At 42.3% G+C, this 21,606-nt stretch overlaps 2 protein-coding genes across 3 annotated transcripts in view; one reads left to right on the top strand and one right to left on the bottom strand.

The window, feature by feature from the left end:
• Positions 1-21,155, top strand: part of NUBPL (nucleotide binding protein like) — a 445,280-nt gene extending 424,125 nt beyond the window's left edge. For both annotated transcript variants that reach the window (XR_004184955.1, XR_004184957.1), the window contains exons 13-14: positions 8,021-9,756; positions 20,326-21,155. The gene's annotated coding sequence lies outside the window, so the exon portion shown is untranslated. The remainder of the gene's footprint in view (positions 1-8,020; positions 9,757-20,325) is intronic.
• Positions 496-16,587, bottom strand: LOC116275897. The gene is made up of 6 exons (XM_031668974.1): positions 16,519-16,587; positions 7,117-7,197; positions 5,789-5,878; positions 4,375-4,445; positions 2,703-2,809; positions 496-695 (listed from the first exon to the last, which is right to left on the bottom strand). The coding sequence occupies exons 1-6, from the start codon at positions 16,585-16,587 to the stop codon at positions 496-498; spliced, it is 618 nt and encodes a 205-aa protein (XP_031524834.1).
• Positions 21,156-21,606: the final 451 nt, after the last annotated feature.

The following is a 21,606-nucleotide window of genomic DNA, read 5'->3' as shown; positions in this document are numbered from 1 at the left end:
ATCATCATTAATGATATCATCTTTTCTACTTCATCATAAGTTTCTCAGATGCAGGGTTCACATTATTTATCTTCATCTACTAAGAGTTCAGCACACAGATGCTCTCAATAAAGGTCTATTCAATAGATTTCACATCAGCAGCTGCTAGATCATAGAAAGAGGATAGATGTGCCTTTCTTGGGAAGATGATTGCCCTGGAGGAAGCTAACAGTGAACAGTGACTCAGAGGTAGTCACCACCTCTCCTGCATATTCACAGTGGTCAGTGAGAAGTGATAGCAATGGACTTTCCTGTGAGAGGTTAGAATAGGAAAGATTTCTTGATAAGAAGATGGTATGACAAATTCGAAGAATCTTTCACCAGAAACAAGCTCTGAACCACACCTGGGGTGTGTCCATTTAGAAAGGTGTGACTGTTCAGTCATGTCTCCCAGGAAACACTTCCTGATAGAGCCCGGCATTGTGTGTGTAGAAAATGTAGCTGTGGGTTGACTTTTTACCCCTCTTCATCTGCACTGCCTTCAGTGGGCTTCCAGTGGTGGTGGTTGGGGGGCCGCTCTGGTTGCCTTGGCTGGCCACGGTGTGCCTGTGCGTGCTGTGCACTCACGCGGGCCTCACTCCTAGTGAGAGTTATTAGAAGCCGAAGGCACTTCTGAGGGAGGATTTCTCTGTACAAACAGCCAAATTTGCTCGTATCTGAGAGGTACAGGTATGGTCAGGTCAAAGGAGAACAACATGGATAATTTTCCAGGCTCCTTTTTAGACCTTTGAAGGCAGGAAATAATTGAGGTGTGTGTGTTTGTATGTGTGTGATGAGAGAGAGAGAGAAAAAAAAATAAGAAGGTAAGAAGAAGAGAAGGGAAACTCATGGCATTTCTAACCAAATTGTTTCCACAATAACGTTGCCCCTCTTAAAATTAGCATAGTTTGTGAAATGAAGAGCTGTGTCAGAAATATTTCAGACAGCAGTGTTTCCACCAATTCATCAGAGATGTTATTAAGCCAGAGAATGACTAAAATCTGGTGATATAAGGTGAAATAAAAACTGCTTTCAGCAGCCTTTCTCAAGGAATGAGACCGGCTCGCCTCTGGCACAGTGGACTTCAAAATTAAAGGGGGAGACATTCATGTGACATGGTAGCAAAAATACAGCTAAGAAGAAAGCCTCATTATGAGCAAGCAATAGAAGGGAAAATGCCAGTAGGCATTTAGACATCTGAATTGTGGTCCAGAATCTGCTACTAACTAATGTGTGACCTTGAGCAAGTCACTTCATTTCTTTGGACCTCAGTTTTTGTATCTGGTAAATCTCCTCCAGCTCTAATATTGTAAGTTATTAAAGCATAGAGGTACATCCAAATGAAATGATAAATAAGACATAGCTGTATTCTTTCCCTATCTTTGTACATTGGAATTGTGACTGTGTGTTAGTCCATGTTTATCAATGTCTATACAATATTCAAATGGGTTCTATACCAATTCTCTTTCCAAAGTTTTCTACAATGAAAATTTATCATTAAAAAAATGAAAAGATCCCCAGATCGTGGCATCTAATTTAAGAGATGATTGCTACCACTACTTCTTTCATTCAGTTCTTTAATAAGCATGTTTAATACCAACTGTGTGCCCAGTGCTGTTGAAAGGAAGATGGCAATAAGACCACTGCATTTAAGAAACCAACACAGAATAATGGCCTAATAAAACAATATTAGCAGCATCTTGGCATCTGTCCCAGGATCTGACCTGCACATACATTTTGAAGTGAGCATTTACATGAGTATTTTAGCTGAAGGCAGCTAAAATTCCAGGGCACACCTACCTGCAGCATCATATAAAATGCTTTCTTCAATAGTGTGTCAGCCAGGTTTGTATTGAGTAATTTGAATCATGGCTGACATAAAATTCCATTTCCTTTTTCCAGGGGACAACAGAAATGCAAAGGGGAAGTTCCCACCTAAAGTCTAAAAAGACAGGGCCTGAGATCCATGATAACTTTGCAGGGGACAAAAAGCATCTCCTTTGTGTTGGGACCATCCGTTGGGTTCCATCTCCTATGAGGTGGTGATGGTGGATGATGACTGGCACCTGGGCATGGAGGATGTCCATTGTACATTTTCCCGTAGACCTTTCTCCGCTTTCCTGGTCTCTGTGTATCACAAAGACCCAAATATTTTAACTTGAGTGGTACCAAAAACCAATGAGGGAGTGATTATCAAAATGAGAACAGTGGGAAAGGATGCTGTGCGAATACAAAAGTTTTGTAAACATTTAATAGGAGTTCTTAAAGCATGACTTCCAATTTAAACCTTTAAGTTACTAACCTGCTAGTGAGAGAGAGTGTGTGTATAAGAACATCTGTTCTCCTTTCCTAAGAATTAGGAAGCTCTAGGGTTGGGCCAGAGCTGAGGGTCAGGTATGATTGGTGGGAGGAATTAAGGCAGTAGTGTGTCCATAAAAGAGTCATTGACTGGTGTACATGGTAAGTCAATAAGCAGAGACACCCCGTTGCAGCAGAGAAAGAGGTTTAATTGTAGGGTCACTGAATGAAGAGATGGTAGAAAGCCTCAAAATCCATCTCCCCAATGAATTTGGGGTTCAGGTTTTTAGGAGTTTGGGAGTGGCTGAAATGTGGAGATCGTTGACTGGTTGAAGAGTGCAGAGTGGCATCATGGAACAGGGAGATGAAGAACCGTGTTCCCATGCTGATCCCATTCCTGGCGGTTCCTGAGGACTCATAAACCAGGACTACCAAGGGCCGGGGTGCTACTGAAACTGCCCCCACAGAGTTGACAAGAATTGCATGCTGGGTTCTAGACAGAAATATAATAAGAACCTGTGGGGGTCTTCAAACTGGTTGCTGGAATTCATGTCTGAAAAAAGTCTTAAGTGATCCTTCAGCAGAAGCCTTATGAGTCTAATATTAGAGATCCTGTCTGTGGGAACAATGGGGATGCAAATCAATTTTTAAACAGTCTTATGACCCTAATGTCAGAAATCCTATCTATAGAAACAATGGGAATGCAAATGATCAGTATCTAGTGACGTTTACTGGAAATGGGCCACAGTACAGCCTGATTGATGCTTAATTATAACTATATTTCTGTCCAGAACCTAGCATGCAATTGTTGTCAACCCTGTGGGGGCAATTTCAGTAGCACCCCATCCCTCGGTAGTTCTGGTTTATAAGAGTCCTCAGGAACTTTCTGGGTAAAGAATTTGTACGGCCGGGCGCGGTGGCTCACGCCTGTAATCCCAGCACTTTGGGAGGCCAAGGTGGGCAGATTACCTGAGGTCAGGAGTTCGAGACCAGCCTGGCCAACATGGTGAAACCTCATCTCACTAAAAATACAAAAATTAGTCGGGCATGATGGCACACACCTATGATCCCAGCTACTCGGGAGGCTGAGGCAGGAGAATTGTTTGAGCCCAGGAGACAGAGGTTGCAGTGAGCCGAGATTGTGCCACAGCACTCCAGCTTGGCTGACGGAACAAGAAAAAAAAAAATTGTACAAAGTCCTTTGGCAAACTGGAGGAGATCAGAGGGAGAAAGATGCATCAGATACTATATTGCAAGAGCTGTGCAATTCCTAGGAGAAAATTTATCCTGGGGGAAGAAAAATTCTGGCACAGCAAGCTGGGCTTAGCAACAGGACTTAAGGATCAAAAGGAGTAATGACCCTTGGTTCAGCACAAAGGCTGTTATTTGAATCTACCCTGGCCCAATTATCTTTGTGTTGTATGCTAGCCCTGGAGAGAAGAAAAATAAATAAATAAAACTGGCAATGCTGTGTCACCAAAGTCTGTAACACCGTGGAGCCCAAACAACGCCACTGCAGGAGTAGGCCTCTCCCCTGACATAGCGTGATGCAAGAGAGAACACCATTTTCTTTCTTTGTAGGTGTAAGCTTCTTGGCCAAGGCACTTAGCAAGGCTGGCCTCTAGAGCAGAGCACCAGCAGTAGCAGAGGATCAGGCTGGAGGGACCAAGGCTGGCAGTGTAGGAAACAGGATGCATACAGAGGCATTGTCACCGAAAGTACAGGCCCAGAAGGAATCTCAGACACTTTTGAGACATCCTCGGAGGCTTCCAAGATTGCCTACAGAGTGAGGGGCTGTGGAGAGGGAGTCATGCAGATGGAGTCCTATGAGCCAGCAAAACTCCACATTAAGAATGAAATTGCTTCATTGATTTCTATATCCTGGAGACAGTTGGGTCACACTTCTTTGGAAGTGTGCTTTTGAGAGGTATATCCAACACTTATGTTTCACTTCAGATATTCTCAGCCTCACTTGTCTTGTTCCAGCTGCTACAGCAATGACCAGCTCTGCATGGTCTAACACTGTCTAGCCTCATAACTGCACTGTAAACCCTTTACCTTCTTCCTGCGGCTTCCCAGTTGACACAAAGACATAGGATCCCACTTCGTGACCACGTATGACCAACAACCTAGAAATGCAAGAGAGTTAACAATCTTGTGGGTTAAACTTTTGACCAGTGGGAAACAAGAGCTGGTGGAGCAATTTTCCCCTCTTTTTCCCCCCATTCCAAGACACCAGACGGTCCTTGAGATGTAATTTATACTGTTTCTTAGAGGATGGTCCCCCAGATGGAGCAAGAAGATATAGAGAAGAGACATACTGCTCGGCCTATGGGACTGGAGGCAAATTGTGCAGATCTTTGTGTGTAATATTAATGATTACTAAAGAGTATCCACCACAGAGGAGGATTTCAACAACCAGGGACACAGATGACTGATCCGGTGAAGATAAGCAAGGGTCTCTACTCAACTACCCCAGCATTTGTGCAGCGACCTCATAAACAGAGTGACCGAGGTAGCAGGGTTGGAGCCTATCCATGAGCCCAAAAGTGTAGGCCGCTTCTTATCAAGGCTGCTGATACTGTCCCCATTGTCACTGCCAGAAGTAGAGACTGACATTGATTCCTTGATATGATGCCATTCTTCGGTGAGACCAGCCAGCCATTTCATGGCCAGATGGTTATGTTTTGTTCCTTCTACCCCTAATGGGGCAGCAATTCATCTTTACTGGAATTGCTGCCTATTTTACATATCGGTTGTTTGTTTTTCCTTCCCGTAGTGTCTCCACCAGTATAATCATCTAAGGCCTTTCACAATGCCTAATAAATATAGGTATGGTAGCCTTCAACAGCATTACCTATGAACAGGGGATCCATGTTACAGAAACAGCAGAAGAGTTGTGACAATAGGTACATAACTGCAACATCTACCATGGACCTCACCATCCAGAAGCAGCCAGTCTAGTAGCATGGTGGAATGGGCTATTGAAAGCTCAGCTAAGACCCCAGCTCAGGGAAAATAGGCCACAAAGTTGGAGCACTCTCCTTTGAGCATCCAATATATGTGTAGAATTAACAGCTAATATATGGCCCCCAGTAGTTAGAATACATGGGTCTGGGGAAAAGGCATGGCTTTGGTCATCATTACTCCCGGTGACCTTCTTATGGAATTTGTGTTTTCCACTCATACAAACTTTGAATTTGCCAGGTTTAGAAGCGCTTGTTCCCAGAGATCAGTAAGGTTTATGCTGCACTTAAAACTGCAACTGCCACGGGGTTACTTTGAACTCATAGTGGTGGATCAGCAAACAAAGAGAGTTCCTGAACACCACAAGGAGCCATGGTTACTCTGCACAGTGTGAGCAAGGGAGACTATGTCTGGAATCCACCTGATTCACAAGGACATGTTTTGGTGTATCCATAGAAAATAGGTAATTGTCGCAATTACAGACCAAGGACAAAGCAATACAGACCTCAGGCCTCTTGGTGATGTAGGTCTTGATCATATTACCGGGCAGGCAGTGCAGATCAATGGCAAAGTGCTGACCAAGGGTGATAGAAATCTAAAATGGGAGGTAGAAGTGGAGGATGGCAGATGTCAATTATGGCCTTAGGATCAGCTATAATGGAGGGACTGCATCTTGCTTCACTAGTCTTCTTGCCTTGGACCTTTTTAGAAATTCAACTACCGCCATCTTGAAGGAGACTCTGTGACAGATTATATTCATACCTTCTCCTTCAGGGAAAACAGGCCATCTTGTTCTCAGAAAAATAGAGGCTCCAGAATGTACCAAGTGAACCAGATAATGGAGGGCACCAGCAGGCTGTGTGGTATGAGGGTCAGGCTCATTAGACTGTTCTCACTCACCACTTTAGACCTCTCAGCTTCACTCGTCTCTTGTTCCAGCTGTCACCTCAGCAAGCAGCTTCCTGAAGGCACAACCAGATGGCACTTTGCCTCATCCCACCCCATGCACTCTCACCTGTTACTCTGAGATTTCTCTGTTTGATAACAAGGCATAGAAATTCACAGCAACCCTCACACCTGTACAATCTGGGCATGCAGGAGAATGGACCCATTAGAATGAGGCTTTGACCAATGAGATATGGGAGCAGGGGATAAATTCTTCCCCTTTTCTTACCCAAAGAGACATTCTTGAGACATTTTTTACATGGCTTCATTTAAGATAACTCTGTGATATCAAACAATCAGCTGTCCTTAGTGGTAGCCAGTTCAATACACTTCCTTGTACCTGTATTGGTTTTATCTCCTTTTCTGTCTCACGTTATTTATCCTTCCCTCCTGGTCCTTAATGTATGCTCCCTAAGAAAATCGTGGCACATAAACCCTTGCCTCAGACTCTAGTTTCTGAAGAAACCAGCTAAGGAATAGGTGTCTCTAAAGAAAGAAAAATAGAGTAATGTACAAAAATGAAAATATGGGCCAGGCACAGTGGCTCACACCTGTAATCCCAGCACTTTGGGAGGCCAAGACAGGAGGATTGCTGGAGCCTAGGAGATCGAGACCAGCCTGGGCAATATAGTGGGACCCCACCTCTACAGTAAATTAAAAAATTAACCAGGTGTGGTGGCACATGCCTGTAGTCCCAGCTACTCAGGAGGCTGAAGCTGCAGGATTGCTTAAGCCAGGGAAATCAAGGCTGCAGGGAACTGTGATCACAGCATTGCTCTCTAGCCTGGGCAACAGGGCAAGACTCTGTCTCAAAAAAAAAAAAAGAGAGAAAAGAAAAGAAAATATTCCCCTCCATAGAAGGAAAGTAAGTCAAAGTTTAAACCTAACCATAGATGAACAGCCCATGGTCCACAGCATCCCCTGTGGAGTAAGATTTGGGCTTGAGTCCTTAGTATCAAGTAGCAAGAACTACAGAAAGGCAGTTTAACAGCCTTCTTAAAGTGCCATAGGACACCTTCACTGGAGCTTCAGAAATTCTAAATATAGAATTCAAAAGCAGCAAAGACTAATATCAGGATTTAGTTTGGCCCAGAGTAACCTTGTAAAGAAGGTGAGTTGATCTTTAATGCCTCTACAGATCGTCCTTCAGCATCTCCCATTCCTCCCCTAAGACATTTGGTGCTTATGTTCTCTTTTCCCTCTCCTTTATTCCAAACCTTTTAGCTCTATATTACTTGGAAGTGATCACTTAAATTGATTTGCAGTTGAGTATTAATGACTAATTGAGTTTAATCTGGTAGTTCTCCCAAGAATTCCAAGAGGTTTTTACAGAATAAGCCCTTAGCTCAAAAGACTGTGTTTCTAATAGCAGAATACTTAGCATCAACAGTTGGCTAGTAGAGAGAGATTTGAGGGTTCTTTAAACAAATAAGACACACAATTATTACTTTTCATTTATGTCTAGGACTTATTCCAAGCTGTTTTATTTATGTGTCCTTTCAGATAATGATTTTTAACTATCAGAAGAAAGGGCAACACAAAGAAAACCCTGATTTGCTTTTTTCCCACCATAGTATTACGACATTTTTTGTAGTAAAGTTGGAAATTAAAATAATTTTACATGCACAGCCTTATATGTATCATTAATATATTACTATACTTGCTTTGTCACATATCTACATATCTATCCATTCCTTTACCCAATCATCCATCTTTTTTTATCGATTTCAAAGCAAATTGCAGGCATCAGCATTCTTCTCTAAATACTTCCCTGACTTGATTTTCCTCTTAGATTGTCTGCATGTCAGGACAAAGCAAAGAAGAATTCAGCAACTGCTGCTTAAAAACTCATTCACTACTTTAGAAATCAAGACAAAGTGAAAGACATGGATGGAATGAATTCAGCCCCTCCTCCTATTGTTTCTCTAGCAAGCAGGTGACCAAAGCTATGAATGTTTGTTTCCTGAAAACTAAAGTCCTGACTTGTCATCTTCATAGTGAAAAGAGCCTCAAACATATTAGTTCTTATGAACCCACATACTATAGTTAAACCAGCTCTCAACTGTTTATTTTAAATGCTCAAATTGTTTTGTTGGTGTCTTTTTGTTTGTAGGTAAGTGTTTGAAGCTATAAATCATATCTTGAGCTAAGTACAAAGTTTGAGTCAAACCAACACAAGTTGTCTGATTGCATTCCTGACCCACATGGATATCCTTTGTGTATAAAACAAGTTGCCCCATCTTGATCCTTTCTAATTTGTGATCTCCCCGACAGGACACCAGCCATGGGGGTTGTGGCTTCTTCACAAACCATCTCTTGACAAGTTCAGTCCCAGTGGTCTCTCATGGCCACCTGACATAACTCTACTTACAGCCACACAGTCAAACATTTAATTGTTTAATTATTTTGCATAGAATGATCCTGTCTCTCTCCCAGAATCTAAGCTCTAGGAGGGAGTGAGGAGGGTAGGAAGCATGTCTTCTGAGTCGTCTTCTACAGTCAGTGCTCGAGGGCTGGGCACAGTACGAGGCACACACGTAAGACTTTTACAGGTCTTAAAGCCTTTTTACAGGCATGTTCTCATTTAAACTTGACGTATAGTAGACTGCTTGGCCTACTTGCTTCCAAAAAGCTGGCTCTGGGTTCTTTGAAAGTGTTTCTCCCGGGATACGTGATCGTGGCAGTTAATATCAGCCAGAATACTTTTCTGACATGTCCCCAGGCAATCATCATGAGGAGGGACTTAGAGACAGGGCTTTTCTGTGTCAGAGCCAGAATTCAGAAATGCTCTGCTTTTCTTGGTTAAAAGAGAGCCAGGATTTTTTTCTTTTCAGCACCCGTTCGCGCTGACCTCTTTTTCTGGCTTCTCATTAAAAGGAATAAGGACTCAGGAAGCACTGGGGGGAAAACGAGTTGTTTAGCTGCAGAGAGGGCTTAGGCAAGACTAACGCTGTGGGCTGGAAAAGCCACCAACGAGCTTCCATTTTTCTTTCTGATTGTTCAAAAAACCCAGGTTACTGACCAACCCTGAGTCATCTCATAGTACATGGAAATATATCTATTAAGTACATTGAGTGAAACTGTTCTCTTAAGGAAGCCCTGCCAGGGAGTTAGCAGGGACATAGGATGCCCAAACATTGGGACAATTCATTAACCAGCACCCTAATAACCTAAATTATTCATGTCAGCTTGGACCCCAGAAGGGTCCATTCTCTTCTGAGAATGGGGCCCATGGCAATGTGCTGATTCTTACATGTGACATCATGTGGGTGCTTAACTAAATAATAAATACATTGGTATGCTTAAAAAATAAAAACACTTTCAGACAATAGATGAATGTACCTTTCTTTCTTCTAAATTTCTCTAGATAAACTTCCTTGTCATTTTGAATTTTATGTGATAGAAAACCATCTACAGGTCTACATTGGAAATACTGAAAATAATTTGATTTAAGTCTGATAATGGGTAAAAACTACTGGATCTCATGGCTCATTCCTGACCTGAACTGGATTTAATTCCAGAACCCAGGTAGGCTATGAAGTGATCCTCTTTTCATTATCCTTATTTTTTACTGTAATTTTGTAGTGATTTCAGTGAGGAACAGAATGACAGAAATCCTTAGGGGCTTATCATGTAAGTTGGATATAGAAACAGAAAAGTAAGACACCCAGCAAGAAGCCAATTTTCTAAAGAAAAGGGAGTCCCAGAGTTTCTACTTTTATAATTTTTACTTCCTCTGTCATTCTACAAGATCATTGTCTTCTTGATCATTAATTGAACATGATCATTGATCATTTTCAGAACAGTCTGCCCAGGTGTGATCTGGAAAACAAAGAATCATAGAGAACAAACTTTGCTGGAAGAAACATGAGTGCACTGGGGGGCACGGGTGGTGCAGCTTTGCTGTGATCTTGGCAAGAAAGCACTTGGGATCTTTAGGGGCCACTCAATCCTCCCCTCCATACCCACACATGGTGGCCTTGGATTCCTAGCAGAGCCTCTGTGCTATGGCACCTGGAGGTTGAAGATATTATAGTCTCTCCAGTGCACAACAATGTAGCAGTCTCTCATTGTGAGGTATCACCCGGAGTTCTTTGTCTCACAACCAAGAGAATTAAGGAGCGTGGACACAAAGGGTAAGGTTGGAGTGAAAGTTTCCTAAGTGAAAGAAGAAAGCTCTCCGCCACAGAGATAGAGCCCGGAAGAGGGTTGCTGCTTTTACAACTGAATGTAAAGGCTTTTACAAGAAACTGATGAGGGCTGGGCATCTCATTTGCATAAGGCACGAATTTCTGGTAGCTCCACCCTGTCCTTCTAGTGTGCATGTGGGCCCTTAGCTTGAGTTACTCCATACTGCTTTGTTCCCTTTACTGAGCATGTGCTAGGGGACAGGATTTTCCATTGTGGGCATGTCTGGGCAAGTCACCTGTGTAGCCTTTCTTATCTGTGCAACTGTGGGCATGTCTTAGGTAAGCCCCCCACCCTGTGCAAGTTCCCTTATCTGTGCCTGCAGCTTGAGTTTTCAGGCTGTTCTTTTGTTTGAAGGAATTCAACTGAGGACTCACCCTAACTCCCTTCTTGACCAGTTTCTTTCTTTCTCCTCTCTCAAAGAGACCCCAGTAGCAGCCAGATTGGGACCCCTGCCTCCCATAAGATGTTTACATACTGCAGCCAGACCTATGGGAGCCAGGAAGGCCTGCAGAGCTAGATCCTGCTCAGTTGAAGTAGGACAAGGGCTTAATTACACACCCTCCCCCCAGTAAGCCCTGATTTCCATACATGAGGCTGCTATCAGGCCCACAGTCTATTTAAGAATGCTCCCAGGGCAGATTAAAGAAAATCAGTCTAAGCCTCTTAGGAGGGAACATCTCATCTCTACTAGAGGAGGAAGCAGTACATGGTGAACAAAGCCAACAGAGCAGCTAGAACCAGAGAAGGTAGGGCTTAAACCCTGGCTTAATAATGACAAGATGGCTGAGTGCAGTGGCTCATGCCTATTACCCCAGCACTTTAGGAGGCTGAGGTGGAAGGATCACATGAGTCCAGGAGTTTGAGACCAGCCTGGGCAACATAGTAAGACGTCATCTCTACAAAAAATAAAAATTAGCTGGGCATGGTGGCTAACACTGTAGTCCCAGTTACTTGGGAGGCTGAGCCCCAGAGGTGGAGGCTGCAGTGAGCTGTGAGCACGCCACCATACCCTATCTTGGGTGACAAAGTGAGACCTTGTCTCAAAAAAAAAAAAAAAAAAATATAAAATTTTTTATATAATTTTATAAAAATAAAAAAGAAAGAAGAAAGAAGGCATATGATGAGCATTCTGCTTCCTGCTTCTATATAATATATGTGTGTGTGTGTGTATATATATATATATTAGATGGGATTGTTCAGCAGCTAGTAACAGAAAATCCACTATATCTATAGTTTGTTTACTTAAGAAAATCTTGAGGTAGGTGTCCCAGGGCTGGGCTGGCATCTCTGCCAATGCAAGGACACTGAGTCAGAGTCATTGTGATTCTCTTGCTGTTCCCCTTTTGGTCACAAAATGGTTGCCATAACTCCAGGCATCCTAACCTCACAAAGCCATTTCCAAAAGCAGGAAGCAGAATGCTCATCACATGCCTTCTTTTTTTTTTATTAATTATAATAGTAACTAACATTTTCTCAGCATTTACTGTATGTCAGATGCTATCCTGAGCACTTTGTAAGTTTTAATTCTGCAGCCAATTAAAAAAACAAAGCACAAAAAGCAGAATTAACTTTCTCAGTATGACACAGGCAAGAAGTGATAGAACTGGGACTTAAACTCTGGCAGTTCAGCTCCAGAGCCCTTACGGTGCCAAACCACCTCTCCATTAGGGAAGAAGAGGTTTCCCAGAAGCACCTCAACACACCTTACCTTATATGTCACTGTTTAGACCTGGGTCACATGACTGCCTGGCAGCAAGGGAGGCTGAGAGAATACAAGTAATTGCCTATTTCAACCTTAAGGAAGATGGGGGCTGTGAAGGTCAGTTGAATAGCCAACCAATAGTGTCCACCACAGTTACAAAAGAAGAAATGGGCTTTGTTACAGGGGAAAGGTCCTGGTGCACTAAGGACCCTTAGGTGAAAGGCCAAGATCACTGGGCTATTTGGCTCACTGCCATTGAGAGAAAAGCCAAGATTCCACTGACAACCAGCTAGAAGTGGTGAAAATGCCAGCAGCCTCACAGTCTTACCTTCCATGCAGTCACTGCAGTATCTGTGCATAAGCAGTTTTTACTAAATTATTCATCCTGATTTAATAGGGGGGGAAATCAGATGCAACAGGTATGGTTCTTTGTGCTTGTTGAATGGCTTTAAAACAAGCTTTCAGATACTGATTGCCATAGGGGATGGCAGCAGGAGGACAAATCAGCTGTATTTTAAGCTAACTACCAAAATGTTGCAATGTCTGTCAAATAGGGACATTTTGTTCCAGTGTCAGTGGTCGTGGAATAAAATACTGGGAAGGAAGGAGGAGTATTACATAGCCAATTGATTCTACATCCCCTCAAGAAAAACCTCTCAGATACCTGACACAGTTACGTTCCAAGTGTTATTGTACCTGCTTACAAACTTGGGTAGAATCTCATTTTATAAGCTTGAAGAGACTTCCAAATTGCTACATTTAGACCCAAAGCTCATTAAACTTGAAGTCTATTGCTATAATATAATAAAACATACTGTATTGTTTCCTGGGTTTAAAATTCCTTGCACAAAGCAAATGTTAGGTGTACAATTCATTTGCAAACGACATGTTGGGGGATGGAGGAAGAAGTGGGCACCAAGGGATGTGCTTGGCTTGTTCCAACACATTAAAGCCAGAGAAAGTAAATGATGCTGCATCCTTTTGCAATGACTGTATTTCACTGCAACACAATATTTTAATAAAATATGACACATTTTTCAAATGTTAGGTGGTTATGTCAGAGGTGTGTGAACCAGAGCAACTCCATCTTAAACAGGAGCTAGGTAAAATGAGGCTGAAACGTACTGGGCTGCATTCCCAGATGGTTGAGGCATTCTAAGTCATAGGTTGAGATAGGAGGTCAGCACAAAATACAGGTCATAAAGAACTTGTTGATAAAATAGGTTGCAATAAAGGAGCCAGCCAAAACCCACCAAAACACAAATGGCAACGAGAGTGACCTCTGGTCATCCTTACTGCTACACTCCCACCAGTGCCACGACAGTTTACAAATGCCATGGCAACGTCAGGAAGTTACCCTATATGGTCCAAAAAGGGGAGGCATGAATAACCTACCCCTTGCTTAGCAGATCATCAAGAAATAGCCATAAAAATGGGCAACCAGCAGCCCTCAGAGCTGCTCTGTCTATGGAGTAGCCATTCTTTCATTCCTTTACTTTCTTAATAAACTTGCCTTCACTTTGCACTATGGACTCACCCTGAATTCCTTCTCGTGCGAGATCCAAGAACCCTCTCTGGGGGTCTGGATTGGGACCCCTTTCCTGTAACAGTTATGTTTTGCAGTTTTATAAATTGCAAGGTTGTTCATTTTTGCCCCAATTTTTCTTTCTCTTTTTTGGTCATTGTAATAGTACTAACAGCTAAGGAATGCTATAAAATGAGCAGGGTTTTGAACTGCCATTGTCTATTCAGAAAATAATTAAAGGTGCACTGAAGACAGTTTGTAATGAGAAGACACTGAGAACTCACAAAGCAAACCTATCCAGCTCTGTTTTCTCTCGTGGGCCCTAGTAAGCTATCACCTCCACTGTCATTAATTTCCCTAAGCCTCAGTTTTCTCATCTACAAAATAGGAATCCATGATCCTATGGACTTCATGATCTCTGAAGCTTGTCATCTCCAGGACCTTTGAAGTTCTGAAGTTCTAATGTTCAATGATGCTACACACTCTGAGTCAGGATTTAACAAAATTTCCAAATTTTACTGACATGCTTTTCTGTATGCTGCTAAGAATGTTTAACAAACAGATAAAACACTATATAATAAGAAAAATATCTTCATTCAAAAAATAGACTATGAAAAGGATAAATGCTTTGTGTGACTAGGACCTTTTTTCTTCATACTGTTTCCTGTATCCTCACTGACAAATAATGCTAATATGTGAAACCCTCTCAAGGCATGGAAATAGCCACGTTCAGTTGGATGTTAAAATGGCATTTTCTGTACATTATGCGTTATGCATGGAAGGTTAATGAAATTGTGCATGTCTCAGTTTTCACTCTGCAGGTTATTTTGTAATAGGGACGAGACTGTCCTACCTTTAATTTCGTATTTTATTAAATTAAATGCATTTCAAAGAAAGGACCATTTTATTCCACTATTTTGTCTTTTTACACTAGCAAGAAGGCATGCTAAATGCTTTTTCCTGTTGATTCTTTTAAAAGTCTCTGGTTTCCAGTGAACTTGATATAAGCACACATTTTTGACATAGAAGAAAAAACTATGAATTTATTTGAGTCAGAAGTTCTTAAACTGAGACAGGAGCTTCTTTTGGACTTTAAACATATCCCTTAACTCAATGGTTCTCTCCTAGAGGGCTATTCGCACTGGGTGGGACAACATTTGGTCTATATGATGGTCCCATGCATTGTACGATATGAGCATCCTGGCTCCCACCCACTAAATAATTGCAGCAACCATCATTGTGACAACCATCCCAGCTCCGCACACATTTCCAAATGCCAGCTTCTCTGAAAGAGTTCAAATTGGGAGAGTCCCTCTGGAGAAAAGAAGCCTAAAAATAAGAGGTTGGTTTTCAAAAGCCTGAAGAGACTCTGTGTGTATGGGGAGAAATGTAGCTTCAAACATTCTAGCCCACGTCTCCAATTAACGCATCTTGACAATGTCATTGCTCCCTGGATGATACTTACATGAAGAGAAAAATCGTAGGAGAGGACATTTGAGAATCACCTGGTTTATAGCAAGTCAAACACTTCTCCTAGACCTAGGAATGGGATCTCTTGTCATGTTACTTTACGGAAAATGCAGACTAGTTTCTCTTTTGTACTCTGTAGAATAGATTAAATGTGGTTGACTATAAAATGATTCTTCGGAAGTAAAGATCCTGCACAGGAAACACACACAGGAGAACGAGTGGATTTTGTTTTCATATTCCAGATCCCTCTGTGGCAGCAGGGTTTTGAATTCCAGTAAAATGTAACATCCAGGTATTGGGGGCTAAAGAAGACAGATGTGCTCTTGGACCCTGGCAGTGTAAAAGATGAATAAATCATGTTCTCTGCCTTTGAGGCTCACAGTTGTGCCTGGGAGACGGACACTTGGATAACCAGGATATAAAATAATCAACATCACCAATGGGGTCTGTTTATGGCGTATGGGGATCTGGCGAAGGGACACGTGATTTCACCCAGCCACAGTGGTGTGTTGGGGGAGAGGCAGGCGGAGACTGGCAGATCCAGGGAAAGCTTCTGAGAGAAGGTATCCATTGAGTTGGGTGTTAAAGGATAGATGGGCATTTACCAAGGGGTGATGGGGTAGGGAATAGCATTCCAACCAGACAACAGCATATGTGTGATCACAAAAGTGTGAAAGAGAATGGAGAAAATTCAGTGTGGTGGGACATTGGTAGAAGGGTAGTGCAGAGAAGGGTAGAAAATGAGTAAGGGCAGCAGGCTCAGAAGTCAGGGCTTTGTATATACCTAGAAGGGAACCAATTCAGAGTTTTAAGCAAGAAAGTAAAATAACCAGATTTACATGGGGATAAGAACTCTGGTAGAAGTGTGGAAGTTGGGTAGATGCAGGCAAATTTTTTTTTTTTTTTTAGACAGAGTCTCGCTCTGTAGCCAAGGCTGGAGTGCAGTGGCACAATCTCAGCTCACTGCAACCTCCACCTCCCAGGTTCAAGCGATTCCCCTGCCTCGGCCTCCAGAGTAGCTGGGATTACAGGCACACGCCATCATGCCTGGCTAATTTTTTGTATTTTTAGTAGAGATGGAGTTTCACCATATTGGTCCGGCTGGTCTCGAACTCCTGACCTCATGATCTGCCCTCGTTGGACTCCCAAAGTGCTGGGATTACAAGCATGAGCCACCATGCCCAGCCCGATGCAGACAAACTTTAGCCAGGGATACCAGTTAAGTGATAGTGAATTGCATACTTCACTTTTTTTTTCATTTTTTCAGATAGGGTAGGAAGGTGTATACTTCACTTTTAAGCACTCATCCTAAGAAGACTGAGGAAACCAAGCAAATCCATGGCAAATTGAAGGCAGATAATAAATTTGAAGATTTTCACCAGTGAAGTGTTTAATGACTTACCCTGTTACTCATATTGTGAGTGCCGGCTCTAAGCACTGTTCCTTTCTCAACAAGGAGGCACTGAAGCATTTTCTTATACCACATCACATGTTTGTGTGCTCTATCCCCACTACGGTAGTCACAGCTGGTTGAGTCAGCTTTACACCCGGAAGAAAAGTAGCCATGGATATCCTGGGTGAACTAGCTCTGGGTTCTGACCACCGACAGGTGCCCTTTATTGTATAAGGTCTGTCTAACAGATCCTCTCACAGTGTCTGAGCATAAGACATCAATAGAGACTTGCAGAAAACACAATGGCAAAGAAGCCAAGATGCACAAAGAGTAAAGCTCGTAGAAGCTGTGAGTAAGAAGAAACCTGGAGATGCTGAGGAAAGCAGAGAGGCCAGTCAGAAGCAGCAGGAAAGAAAGATGCTGAGCCAGAGAAGAGCTGAGTTCTGTGGGTGGGGCAGCCAATGTCCTCTGGACAGGTGCTCCTGAGTTTCCAGGACTATTGTCTCACAAGTAGAGCCCTTCATGTCACCTATGCAGTGTTCTGATACCAAGAAGCTGGCTGTTTGGCTGCTTAGATTTTTTTTTCCGGCTCTTATTTTCTGTGTCTCTAAAAAGACCAAATTCGAATTAATTGAGATAACTTGTGTAATCTCTTGCAAACTGAAGAAAACTGACACGTCTCACTGAGTGAGATAGTAGCATTGCTTCATAGTTAATAATGAAAACAGATCAAGCACAGTGTCTCATGCCATTAATCCTAGCACTTTGGGAGGCCAAGGTGAGAGGATCACTTGAGGCCAGGAGTTCAAGACCAGCCTGGGCAACAGAGCAAGACCCCCATCTCTACAAAAAAAAAAAAAAAAAAAAAAGCCAGATGTGGTGGTGTGTGTCTATAGTCCCAGCTTCTTAGGAGATTGAGGCAGGAGGATCACTTGAGCCCAGGAGTTCATGGGTGCAGTGAGCTATGATTACACCGTCACACTCCAGCCTGGGTGACAGTGAGACCTCATCTCTAATAATAATAATAAACAGCCACCATTTACTGAGTGCTCATTATGTGCCAGGTACTGTGACAAGAGTTGTATGTACATGATATCATTTAAACCCCATGGCAACACTGTGAGACAGATTCTTCCATTATCATCATTTTACAAATGAGAAGAGGGGGTCAGAGAAGTGAAATAATGTGCCCACATTCACAGGGCTAGTCAATGGCGCACGGGTCTGAATCAAGGTCCACCGGGCTCTAGAACTGGCATTCTTGACAAATGTACCCAGCAGAGATGGCTAGATGCTACCCTGCAATGGTGCTTCACCTTCCACAGAACACAGTTGTTGCTGGGAAGTCTCTACCTAGCTGGTCACTACATTTCCCAACCCTCCTTGCTTCCAGGGGGAGCCATGTGACTAGTTTTTGCCAGTGGGATATCCGTTTGGTTTTGAGTGTCACCTGTGAGCTGAAAATGCTTGCTCCACAACTTCCTCTCTTGCCAGCTCAATGCCGAGACCACAAGGCTCCAGGGAACAACAGAAGCACATTGCGGAAAAGCCCAGGTCTCTGAGTCACAACAGAAGAAAACTGCTGAACAAGAGCACCTGGATTGTATTATCACATGAGCTAGAAATAAACTGAAATTGGGGGGTCTATTTGTTTCCACAGTTTAACTAATACAGCTATACTGCCTCCCTTTCTCGCCTTGCGGGCTGAGAGCAGTAAAACAGGCTTACAGCTCAAAGCTCTGGTGCTCTGGTAGGTTACTCAAAGAGTTGCTGAAACATTGTGGAAACTACCTCAGCTTGCACCATTTTCTCAAACCAAGAGTAGCTCCCTGTTTTTACTCAGCATGACAGAAAAACCAGGCGTCATAAACACAGAGTATGTTTGTAAACACGTTATACTCATGCCTTCCCCAAATCCTTGAAAACAGGAGAAAAAAATCAACAGAGCACTGAGCCTCATAGCACCTCTCATCTGTTAGAAGCCTCCTCCATTCTAGTCCAATTTATATTTAGATGTTATTTCCTATTTTACACCCCCGCCTGCCGAATCGCAGCCACCTTTGGTGTGAAACATGGCACCTGTTTAATGGGCTCACAAGAGATGACACAGCTGTTTTCAATAGAAAGCGAAAGAGTAACACACCTGGGAAAAGGCAATATGACTGAAAAGGAGAAAAGCTGGGAATTTGGAAAGTTTGCCTATACTGCCATGTTGCTCAGTTGTGGCCTAAGTCAATGATGTGGGCAACTGGGATTGATCCTACCAGGACTCTCAAAGGACACAGAATGCATCTCAGAGTTATCTGCCTGCAGAAGAGGAGAAAGCATTTACCCATTAACTTTCATCCTCTTTTGGCCAAGGATTGCCCTGTAGGGTGTTAAGACCCTTCTACTTCCAGGTTGCACATTCCTGAAGGCCAGCCAGTAGGTATATTATGCTCAGGTGTCAAAGAGGTCCCCATTAAGGAAAAACAGGATATGAGGTGGGTCAGCAGTAGTGTCTGATACAGGCCTCAATGCTAGAAAATGCAGGTGAGATTTAAATTCAATACCTTCAAATGCTGACATACAATGTCGCTGCCCACACACCACTCCTCACTTGGCCTGGGTAAAGACACAGGCTCGGGAAATAGGAGATTTGCCTCTAGTTTTGGAATTTCTGCTGCTGGTTACTTGACTTAAGCAAACCATTTAATATCTGGGCCTCTCATCTCTAAAACAGGGACATTAGGCTAATTCATTATTTCCCAAAGTATGTTCAGTGGTACACTCATGTTACAGGATGTTAATTAACAGGTACACCTGGGAAGAAGGGGTTTTTGTGGCCCAATAACATGGGTATATGGAGCTAAAAATAAGTTATATCAATTTATTCCCTGAAGGATATCTCAGTCTTCTTAATATATGACTGCACAAAATCCTTTATTTGAGAAACATCTCACAGAAGTAGGTTAAGTAGGTTGTTTTTTATGTTAATATTTATTGAGCACATACTATTTGCCAGGCATCATGGCAAGAACATTTCATATGTTAGTTCATTCATTTATGTATTTTAAAAATATTTGTTAAACTTGGCTATGTACAGCGCATTGTTCCTGGCACTGGGGAATACCTCCATGAAAAAGATAAAGTTCCTGATTTTTACCTTGAGGGCGAGGTAGAGGGAAGACGGACAATGAACAAGTAAACAAATACATAAACAAAAAAAAAACTGGCTACATTATCTTATTCTCACAACAACTAGCAAGACAGGGGACTGTTTTATCATGCTTTGTTGTTGTTGTTTTGAGACGGAGCCTCGCTCTGTCTCCCAGGCTGGAGTGCAGTGGCGGGATCTCGGCTCACTGCAAGCTCCGCCTCCCGGGTTCACACCAGTCTCCTGCCTCAGCCTCCCCAGTAGCTGAGACTACAGGCGCCTGCCACCACGCCTGGCTTATTTTTTGTATTTTTAGTAGAGATGGGGTTTCACCATGTTAGCCAGGATGGTCTTGATCTCCTGACCTCGTGATCCGCCTGCCTTGGCCTCCCAAAGTGCTGGGATTACAGGTGTGAGCCACCGCGCCTGGCCTATCATGCTTATTTTATAAATAATGAGACTAAGGATTAGAGAGGGTACCTTATTTAAAAATCAGGAAGGTGGAAATGCCAGAGATAGGACAATATCTGCGTTAAAGTTTACAAATGTTTTTGACATCATGTTCATGGAACTGGATTAATCAGTATCCTAGGTCCATTGCAAGCCTTGTAATTGATCCATCTAAAGCTCATGCCCATAACCAATATGGTCTCAGTCACTCTGATCTATGTCTCTTGCAGCATCCTGAAGACTAGTACTCTGCATAACACCAGTTTGAGAAACAGTGCCCCAGAGAGTCTGGAGAAAGAACCTCTGGCCCTAATAAGACAAGCAGTCGCAAAAGATTTCAATCATACACAGGCTGGACAATCAGAACTCAAATGATTGAGAGGTGATGGAGTTGCAAAGTACTGCATAATGAATGTCTTGTAAATTATGCCTGTCAACAATTCTGAATAGTCTTACATTATTATTCTCTTCTTACCATAACAATTAATTTTTTTCTATAAACAGTAAATGATGTTTATGGAAGTTCTTGCAACTTTAATAGTCTAAAGAGTGACTTGTCAGTGATAAGCTGATTTTAAAAGTGTGTACTTTATCTTGACATCTCCCTTTGAAGAATATAAAAAATCCAGGGCCCAATTTTGATGATCCTTTGGTCTATGTTTTCACTATCAGAAATAATAAAGTAGGGAAAGGAGGATTATACTTTCTGCATATGGCCTATTGAAATGGTCAGGATTGTGGAATGTTAGAACAAAACATCCTTTGAAGGTATAAACCATTTGTATGTAGATATGCTTTAATGAATGCTTTGTTATATTTAGCATTGAAAGACTCCTCTTAAAACTCAATGTAGATCTAATTTGACTTTAAAACTTCCCAACCATAAGGAACTTGGGAGTGTTAAATTTATGTAATATTCCCACAGAAGAGAGAAACATTACACACACACACATGCACACGCACATCATTATTTTTCTTCCACTTCCACTGACTGACTTTCGGCTGGGTTATATTCTTTAGGCATGCATTAGGGAAATGAATGGGAAATGAAAAAAAAAAAGAGCAAGAGAGTCAATGTATTGATCATCTACCATAGACCATGTGTTTTTAAATATATCATCTTGTTTAATAGAGCTGAGGCAGGATCACATGTCTTTGATTTCTGACTGAGACACAGTGAAGCTGACTTAGAATGTGTTAGAGGCCTTGCTGAGAGAATGTCAAAAGCCAACATTTTTATGACTTGCTACTAGCCCCTAATGCAAGCCTCAAAAACTAGTTCCCTGCTTCCCTACAAGACAAAATTGAAATCTGTGTCCACCTATTTTTTAAAAACATAGGTTCTATCAAACACAGAGTAAGTATACAATATTCAAGTAGACGATCAATGGAAATGCATCCCCTGTTCTAAACAGAGCATAACAGAAAGCTAATTGCCGATTATTGCAAAAAGAAAATAGCAAGATATATGGATAGTGAAATAGAAAAACACGTTATAAAGAAAAGGCCAT

This window comes from Papio anubis, chromosome 7 (assembly GCF_008728515.1).
Source record: "Papio anubis isolate 15944 chromosome 7, Panubis1.0, whole genome shotgun sequence".
Classification (NCBI taxonomy): domain Eukaryota; kingdom Metazoa; phylum Chordata; class Mammalia; order Primates; family Cercopithecidae; genus Papio; species Papio anubis.
This window is presented reverse-complemented; position numbering and strand designations above follow the sequence as displayed.

What these genes read in the sequence shown, in the direction of transcription:
- LOC116275897 (XM_031668974.1), bottom strand. Translation starts at nt 16,587, where the DNA reads ATGCTTCAGTGCCTCCTTGTTGAGAAAGGAACAGTGCTTAGAGCCGGC. An exon ending in TGGGAAGCCGCAGGAAGAAG is followed by an intron (nt 2,810 to 4,374) that starts GTAAAGGGTTTA and finishes ATTTCTGTCTAG; the next exon opens with AACCCAGCATGCAATTCTTG. An exon ending in AACCGCCAGGAATGGGATCA is followed by an intron (nt 696 to 2,702) that starts GCATGGGAACAC and finishes TGTACCTCTCAG; the next exon opens with ATACGAGCAAATTTGGCTGT.